The following is a 9,259-nucleotide window of genomic DNA, read 5'->3' on the forward strand; positions in this document are numbered from 1 at the left end:
GCTTAACAACGCTGTCTGAAGGGCAGCTGTGTGTTTTGACAGAGACGGGAAAAATGAGTGCACTCAGAGAAATGTTTGTGACTCCAGCTGCTCCTGCCGGCTGTCGCGGCGAGTCTTTGTGGGTTTCCACAGAAACGGCGCTCCGTTGTTTGCTGTCTGGGTCAGGAGGACGTGATGTAAGGTGTTTGTATCTGCCCGCCGACACAGTGGCTGCATTAAATAACCACAGCCTCGGGTTTTTCCTAACTGAAGGAAAACATCAGGTTAACGAGCGCTCTAAGCTCGCCATCCTGCTGATGCGTGCGGTATCCTGACCCTCCGCTCAGAGATGACGCTGCCATTTTAAATCTTTCCTGATAGCTTCACTGTGCTGCAGTCAGCTCAGAGCACCGCAGGCAGTCAGAGCTGACGTCTCCGTTTACTCAGCAGCAGAGCGCAGGCCAAGCTGCCGCCGCTTCACTAGCTCGCCGTCTGTATCTGAGCGTGACCTCGCACGCAGGAAAAGGAAGCTTCACTCGGAGGAAACGATGGAGTCAGAGCCGTATCCAGCTTCTTGTACTGGCACTGGTTTCCTTTGAGGTCAGAGGACCGCGCTCCTCCTGTGTCAGGTTTCTGCTGCTTCCTCTTTCAGGACATGCGAAGCAGAAATCCAGGCTGCAGATGCAGACAGACACAAGCGTTCACCTCTGCACGACCTCCACGTCCACATTCGGTCTCAGGCCTAACATGTGCACGTGTGCCCGGTGTGGGTCCTGCAGCTCTTTTACTCTGCGGGCCCTGCTGTCAGTGTCACACATACCAAATCGACCCGAATCCTTTTTGAGCTTTTTATTTCTGTACTGACGAGCAAACCTGGAAGCTTCGGGGCGACCAAGCAAGCGATGGTCACAGTCAGAGGATCCCTGCAACTCTTCCAGCTGTCCCAGAATTCCCGTGCACATTTCGTTCTGGGCCCTCCAGTATCAGCTCCATCCGAACGTGAACCTTCATAAAATCAGGTCGCCGTGTCACTGGCGTTTAAACCAGGCTGAAGCTGAGACGCTCAGGAAAAGCTCCAGAGCGTTCCTCTGAGTTATGTTCGGCTGAAGGTTTTCAATTCAATTTTATTTATACAGCACCAAATCACAACAACAGTCGCCTCAAGGTGCTTTATATTGTAAGGTAGACCCCACAATAATACATGCAGAGAAAAACCCAACAATCATATGACCCCCTATGAGCAGCACTTTGGCGACAGTAGGAAGGAAAAACTCCCTTTTAACAGGAAGAAACCTCCAGCAGAACCAGGCTCAGGGAGGGGCGGGGCCATCTGCTGTGATTGGTTGGGGTGAGAGAAGGAAGACAGGATGAAGACATGCTGTGTTTGTTGCCGTTAATGCGTTCCTGAAACTTTCTCGTGTAAACAGGGTGATCCTCCATCAGCTCATCCACTCTGATCACTTCTTGTTCCTTCACACAGAGTGGAGAAGTTCCTGTTTAAAGAAAAGCGCCACTGGGGTTCACACACGGCCCAAAGTCGAGCAGACCGCAGATCACATGACCTGTCAGGTGATCAGGAGCACAGACAGAGGTCACAGCTCGACGACGGATGTCTAAAGTCACACGAGGTCAGACCTACCAGCTGTAACCACCCATCGTACTCAAGAACACCTGTGCAGGAGGGTTGAACACCAGCTTTCTGATTGGTACATGAGCCACCTGAGTTGCAGCTGCACCCACCGGTCTGAACATGCCCCTTCACAACAGTAACGACAGCAGATTGGTGGTTGGTGTCTGAACCCCCGTTGGCAGGCTGCCGGCAGGTGGTTCATCATCGTGACAGCTCAGACTGAGCCCCCCTCACAGATCTGATCGCTGATCAGCTGATTTTCCAGTGCACTCAGCTCCACGTCTGCAATCAGTTTCCAGCTCGGCGCCGTGACATCATCCAAAGCGAAGCAATAAATTTGCGGGTCGCCCCCCGCCCCCTCCCAGCCCCTCACTACTGACATTCCACCATATTAATCTTTAACCGCTGCCAGATGGACAGGAAGCAGCAGAGTGGGCTGAAGCACGGCCTCGTGGGTACGTTTGTTCAGGATGAGCTGCTTGCTTCATCACCATGGCGACGGCACACGGAGAGCATGATGTCAGAGGATGTTTGAGCTGCAGTTTGGCTTCAGTAGTCCAGAACCGCCAGAACCACGTCAGTCTGCTTCCTGCAGACATCACCAACGTAACAACGAGCTTTCACGCCGTAGGACGTTTCTCTCAGAGCGACTTTGACCAAAAACAACCGCACGCACATACAAATAAACACACTATGTATGTTATAAATTGACTGTACAGAAAAATTAATATTAAATCAACTTTGCTAAAATTATGTTGAACTGTAGTCTACTCTGGTCCCGTCCCCAGGCTAAACCCCCCAAAACGTGACCATCCAGAGTTGGGACCAGGAAGCAATTAAAAACCAGCAACAACAGTAAAGTTACAGCGGGATACAAATAACATCGGGCTGATCCTGCCACGATTTGCTCCCCCGGTTCAAATCACAGACAAACAGGATCCCACAGCTGTTTATGTTTTTGAACACATTTTCACAGAGAGGCTTTTTTTGATTTGATAGCAATGTTGAACATTATTACACAGGAAAAAACAACTGCATGTAAAATAATGACACCGTGAGCCTCTGCCTTTGTAAATGGAGGGACAGTAACTGCTGTAAAACCTGCAGACAGTCAGATTAACAGTATTTTGTCTCTATCTGCCATTCTGCAATTCATCTCATGTAAACAATAACGTGGCCACAGCGTGACGTGGAAAAAGCCACATACCTTTGACGTTGCGTGACGAACTCTGTATTCCTCGTCCACACGTAAACGCAAAAAAAGGAGTTTTAAAAATCTCCGTTTTCAGTGATTCGAAACGTCGTTTACGTGGACGAAACAGCTGCGTTTTCAAAAATACCCGTGTAGGTGCGGACGCAGCGTAAAAGAGTTAGTAGTTTATTTTATTACCTGTAATTTATTGCAGTTTACTTGTATTTGCTTAATTGTTTACTAAATGTTTGAGGTGTGAAGTAAACTGCAATGGAGCAAAATATGGGCGTGTGGTTGGAGGATGTGGTTGTGCGTGCGCGCCGGGGGGCAGCATTCTTCTTGTAAAACAAAGGGGGGCCTAGCGAAAAAGTTTGGGAACCACTGGCTTAAACGGTGCGTAAAGAATAGAGAACAAACTTTGTCCAAAAACCTCTCGTGTTTTTATTTTTAGCAGTCTCTTTTTTTCTGCAAAATGAAAACCAAGTTAGCCTTTTCTGTTGATACAACACCTCCTTTGGTTGGAAGCGGTGCTTAAACAATGGAAAACACAAACTTTGTCCTAAAACCTCTCATATCTGGCTGGCCTCGTTATCAGCCGGCAGCCATTAGCATTAATGCGTCAGCAAACAGTGACGCGGTGGAATCAGCGAGTGCTGCAAAGAGCTCACGCTGAGAGCACTCGTTAGGGTTCACTTTGGTCTCCAGTGAGACTTACAAACTAGTTCCACTCTCGGCTCCTATTAGCCCGTTAGCTGCGAGGAGCTAGGAGCTCGCCCCCTTGGTGGACTGGGATAGAGGGTAGAGTGGTCGTGATCGGGAGGTCGAGGTTTCAAATCAACTGAACGGCTACCCTGAGGAACCCCTGAGCGAGGTACCGTCCCCACACACTGCTCCTCATGCGCTGCACTGGTGGCTGCCCACTGCTTCACTGGCTGAATGGGTTAAATGCAGAGGAATTTCCCTATGGGGACTAACACATACACATTATTATTATTATTAATGAGGGCAGGGCTGATGAGCTGAAGCAAGAGGTTAATCAGCTGGAGGGCTCTTCAGTCCCAGGAGCTTCTCTGCAAACTCTCAGGGCTCATCTGCACCAAAGGACCGACGCCTCTGCTCACAGGAAACTTTGAACCCATGTCTCCAACTTGTCAACTGGAGTCCAGACTGGAGCTAACTGGATGATTATTCTGCCTGCTGCTGACCGGGAACCACAGGAAGCCGTTTATGGGTTTTTATCTCAGTGAAGCCTTTCAGTGTAATCGTCCTGTTGGCTGTGCTGACAGAGACGTGCGTGGCGTTTTAACGCACAGATTATCCAGAAGCTTCCAGACACACTGTAGCCTGCAGAAGACTTATTTCCCCACCGCAGAGCTCCTGGAGTCAAACTGCAGCTCACCTGCAGCTCACACTCCTCTGAGGCTGATTCGCTGCTGTCTGATGCCGTGCCTAATAAAGAGGCTGAGCTGTACTCAGAGCAGCTTGTCTCATAGTGTTTCATTAAGGAGACAAAAGGCAGACACAAGGTAAAATTAGCCTCAGTGTGTTTGGCAGGAAATACCTACAGATCTGATAGGCGTCCGCGGCGGCCTTATAAGGCGGCAGGTTGTGACCTCTGTTAATGAATGTGCTGTCGGGAGGTTTGCTGGCTCTGTGGGAACCGGAGAGGGAAGCTGCCTGAGGCTGTTTGTTCGAGCTCTCGGCGGGTTTACACACTGATACACCTCCGCAGATAGAGGACGCTTGATTTATGACTCCATCGCTAAACTGTGGCTGAGCCGAAGGCACCACGTCTCAGGTCCCGTGCTCCCCCTCAGCTGACCTGACAGACTTTCACTCCCACAAACTCCCAGCCTCTCTGAATTATCCATCACACGCGAGTCCCAGCCTCGCCTCCTGCTCCTGCTCTGTGTGCGAACGGCTTCACGGACGCTTGAAGTCCTCGCTTTGTACTGGAGAAACTATGCTGTTATAGTTTGAAAGCAGAAATGATGAAAAGACGATCAAAGACAGCGAGCGACGCAGGAAGGTTAGAGCGCTTTGTGGATGACTAAAACCCTGAAAAGTCAGGGCCTGCAGGCAGCTCGTCTGCACGTCTGCACCTCAGCCCGGCCGAGGCCGTGATCTCCGCTCACGGATCTCAGCTGGAGAACGGGCCGAAGCTCCGAGTGCAGGAATTTTTCTGCAGGTGTATCTGCACGGCGGCTGGGACACGAAACCCAGGTTAGAGTGTCACGAGGAAAAAACAGCCAGATGTGGGTCTACGGCGGCAAGCTGTAGCGGTTTTTCAAAATAAAAGCCCTGTGCTCCATGCAGGACTTCAGAGGCTAAAGAGAATCTGGTCAAAACCGTAAAATCATCCACATACGCAGCTTACTGAAACACAGCTTTCAGCACCAGCATCCGTACTGCCAGCTGCTGTCAGTTTATCTACACTGCAGGACGATGCTTTACTGCAGTACCGAGTCAGAATCCTTCTGTTTAGACTCTGAGGGCTCCGGCATTAAACCTGAACGCAGGTCTGATCATCTTTGACAGGAAATGACTTAACAACAGGTGTGTGTCTGCAGCTCCTCTGGCAAACCTGCCACAGCATCGCGGTCGATTCAGCTCGAGTTTCTGCCTCTGCTGCAGAGGAGGGGAGGGGGTAGAGGATCGCACACGCACACATCGTTTCTGTGTGTGTGTGTGCGTGCGTGCGTGTGCGTGTGTGCGTGTGTGTTCCTCTGAGCATGTATTCATATCTTTGTGAGGACCTGTCCCCGCGAGTTTGGAGCATGTTAGTGACAGGGTTAAGGTGGTTTGGGGTAAACGGTCAGTTACACGTCCCTACAAGTTATGAATACCTGACGTGTAGGGATGGGTATTGATAAGATTTTCACGATTCGATTCCATTTTCGATTCTGTTTATCGATTCTTTTTAAAAAAAAAAAGGAGAACACTAAGGTCGATTAGCTCAGAACTTTGTTTTATATCTTCTCTTTGAACAAGATAGAAATTTAGGAGTAACATGGCCTTACAAACCCAACAGTGAGATCTTAAGAGATCCAGCCTGCGGCTCTTCAATGGGGTGTCACAGGGTCCCCGGGAAAAAAAACTGTAAATGTAAAATAATAAAATAAATATTCTTCTGTAGCAATAACAAAGTGTAACATAAATTATTCTGTAGCAATTACACAAGAATATCCAGTAATGTCCCTGCCTACAATTAAACACATTCACTTACTGAAAATCATCTGCTGTGGCAAACGGCTGCAAGCCTTTGACCACAAACTGAGTCACTGCTCGGTGACGTTCGTCTATCCTGGCCTGAAAGGAGACGCTACCGGCAGACTGCAGCGAGAACTGGCAGCATCTGAGCCAGACTCTGTCTCATCATGGTCACTAAATGCACAGTAATGGCAGGTTTGTAATAAGGCAGATCGCGCTAACATAATATGTTAGTTGATTATTTACCTGCCGCATTAACGGGAGAGGACGTGCAAACGTTACCGCTGCTGCTGGGTTGAGATTCACGAGTCCAGAATTAAAAACATGACATTCATTTAAGGTCAGGTGTTTCGTGAGCAAATGCTTTTGCATATTCGTAGTGTTTCCTCCCTTAAATGAAATCTCTACTTTGCAAGTATTGCAAGTTGCCCTGTTGTCATCCGTTCTCGTAAAGTATAACCAAGCTTTTGAGCGTTTGAGCCGCCGTGTTTCCTGCCAGGTAAATGACGCTCCGCAACGTGGTGACGTCATTCGGGGCGACTGGAATCGATAAGGGAATCGTTTGCAAAAATGGCAAACAATTCCAAGGAACTGAAACAGTGGGAACCGGTTCTCAACAAGAACCGGTCTTCGATACCCATCCCTACCAACGTGTGTGTGTTTGTGTAGCAGCAGGGTGATGCTGTGCACAGATAAAGGTTTCCGATTGGACAGACCGGTGCGATCTACCTGGTGCCTGCTGGTTTTTCTGGACTAACACAAGATGTTGACAAAGCTGATTTCTAGATAATTTTTGCTGCGAGGAAAACAGCGTGGTGTGGACGTCGCATAACGTCAGTTGCGAGAATCAAAGAGAAAGCACACCACCGAAGCTCGCCACATGCTGAAAATGCCACGTCCAGGTGAGCAGCTCTCTGATTTGCTCGAGCGTGTTTGTTCACATTCAATTTTAGTTAAAACTCTGATTTGATTCAGATGACCTTAACGTACAGGTGTCATGAAGGGGGCGTCACCTACAGAGACCAGTTTGGAAGCACGTTTATTTGGCGGCCGGTCGCGGACTCACCTCGCCCGTTATCCTGGATTTTGGAGAGGATCTGGGAGTAGGTCACGGACTCCTCCATGAACACGCTTTCCTCGACGCTGATGTTGATGTTGCTCAGCTCCATGTACAGACCCTCGATGGCGAAGTAGCACGGCCGGTCGTCCTTCTTGTTGTCGCTGAAGACAACCATCACCTGTTCCCGCCACCCAAAATGCTCGCAGATCCGCACTGCGAACCGCCCAAGCTTCTTGTGCGTTGGCCCCGTGTTGGTGATGGACAGGTACGTTCCGCTGGAAAATGCCACGGCCGGGGCGCCTGCCGTCACCATGGGGACGCTCCAGTGGGTGGTGAAGAGGCCGACGGGGGAGGAGCTGTAGGAGCAGCCGGGCCCGATGAACACCCACGGGTTGTAGGCGAGTTTCAGGTCCACCGCCATGAGCGGGGCGACGGACTCGGAGCACATCCCATCCTTGTCCTGGCTGTTCTTGAAGAAGTACACAAGGTGATGGTTGGGGAGGAGCGTGGGGTCGGCGTTGATGTTTCTGACGGCCCGGTCCACGGCAGGGCCGATGCGAGGCCACGCCCACGGGTATCTGGTGTTGTTTTCTGGTAAAATGACAGCCAGTGTGATGTTCTGGAGGCGTTCGTGGTCATGCTGGGTTTGACCCAGGCCGTAAGTTCGGGCCTCCGCTGGCAGGCTGAGCAGAACCGGCAGAGCCAGCAGGAGGGTGGCGCCTTCCTTCCAGCGGGCCATCCTCCACCCACAGGTGGTCCACGTCCACCGCAGCTGGGTAACCGAGCGCCGCGAGCTGCAGAGACACAACAGAGGCATTAGCCAGGCCTGAGGTGTGAAACTCGCTGTAAGCAAAGCCTAATCACATGCTGAGCACAGCGCGAGCTGCCGCCACGCCTCACCTCACTCCAACAATCTGCTCCGTCAGTCCTTAAAGGCCTCGCCGAGGCGGGGGAGACAAACTCCCTGAAGCGTTCCTGGAAGACCGTCCACCCTCTAAACAAACAAGATGAAGCCGCCGTGATGTCAGACAAATACGCGCCATCGGTCGGCCTCATGAGCGCCAGACCTGCCTGTGCTAAAGTGAGACCGCCATTGAAGCTTCATACCATAATTTATTTATACAGCACTTTAAAAACAACACATGGCTGACCAGCAGAAATAATAAAAATACAATAAATAAATAACAATAACAGTGTCAGTTACCCACTGAGTCAAAGGCCAGTGAATAAAAATGAGTTTTGCACTGATGTGCAGAGGAGGCTTCGGGGCCACAGCAGCGGACGCACGTTTCAGCCGTGATTTAGGGGCTGAGACCGTCCACTGCAGGAAAACACGCTCCTCGTCACGCCTCGTTCACACACACACTAACACAGACTGGGGCAGCCAGGTTTCGAACCACCAACCTTCTGATCAGTGGATGCTGAACCTCCTGAGCCACAGCCGCCCCTAAAACAACCTGAACGTGGAGCAGCTCAGGGCGTCAGACACACTGTGGATGTGGGTGATGGGTTCGTGCTTGTCTCCCAGTGTAGCTTTCAGCACAGAGGCAGGCTCAGAGGTGCCACTCTGCCACGCCAGTTGCTCATCCTGCATCTGTGACCGTGTGCACACGGGATCACCTGCGGGCACGTTGGCACTAACGGGCTTCCATACACGCCGTGCCTGAAAGCGTCTGCGCCCGCGGACCGCAGCTGTCCGTCCTCGGGCTTCCTGAACTTTGCCCCCGGAGGAAAAGTGTGTCTCCAAACTTTAACGCTGTAAAAACACGTTCAGAGATAAAAACACGGAACTTCAGCACACTTACATTCAGCGCGTTCACGTGCGCGCAGATCAGCTGTAAATCCTCCAAGTCCGCTCAGGTCACAGGCACGAGCCCTCCGGAGTGTCAGCCCGAGCCCACTCAGCTCCCACTGCCACACAGCGGCGGAGCAGCCGGACCGACCACAGCCTTCAGGGCGGAGAGCCGGGGAGGAGCGGGGGAGGAGCGGGGGAGGAGCGGGGGGAGGAACCAGACCAGGGCTGCACAGCAGAGGCAAACAGCCTCTACAGCCCAGCGGCGCTGTCACTGCGCCCTCTGGTGGCCGCCTGCAGTTCCTCTGGTGTCCAGCAGAGGCAGCAGAGCGTCAGTCTCCACAGACGCCCATGTTATCAGAATCAGATCATTTATGAGGAAATGATGTGTTTACA

At 51.2% G+C, this 9,259-nt stretch overlaps 1 protein-coding gene across 4 annotated transcripts in view; it reads right to left on the minus strand.

Moving 5' to 3' along the window:
• LOC146660045 (atrial natriuretic peptide receptor 1-like) overlaps positions 1-9,027 on the minus strand; it is a 62,495-nt gene extending 53,468 nt beyond the window's left edge. For 2 of the 4 annotated variants that reach the window (XM_085424067.1, XM_085424065.1), the window contains exons 1-3: positions 8,877-9,027; positions 7,972-8,065; positions 7,078-7,865 (exon numbers count right to left, since the gene is read on the minus strand). In XM_085424067.1, the coding sequence (XP_085280193.1) occupies positions 7,078-7,810 (733 nt within the window). In that variant the 5' untranslated portion in view covers positions 7,811-7,865; positions 7,972-8,065; positions 8,877-9,027. Of the gene's footprint in view, positions 1-7,077; positions 7,889-7,971; positions 8,066-8,475; positions 8,820-8,876 lie in introns of those variants that run through there. The other 2 variants (XM_085424066.1, XM_085424064.1) reach the window with 2 other exon arrangements.
• Positions 9,028-9,259: the final 232 nt, after the last annotated feature.

The sequence above is a fragment of the Rhamphochromis longiceps genome, linkage group LG11 (assembly GCF_057381845.1).
Source record: "Rhamphochromis longiceps isolate RC_006_pf linkage group LG11, R_longiceps_female_GT1.1, whole genome shotgun sequence".
NCBI classification, from domain to species: domain Eukaryota; kingdom Metazoa; phylum Chordata; class Actinopteri; order Cichliformes; family Cichlidae; genus Rhamphochromis; species Rhamphochromis longiceps.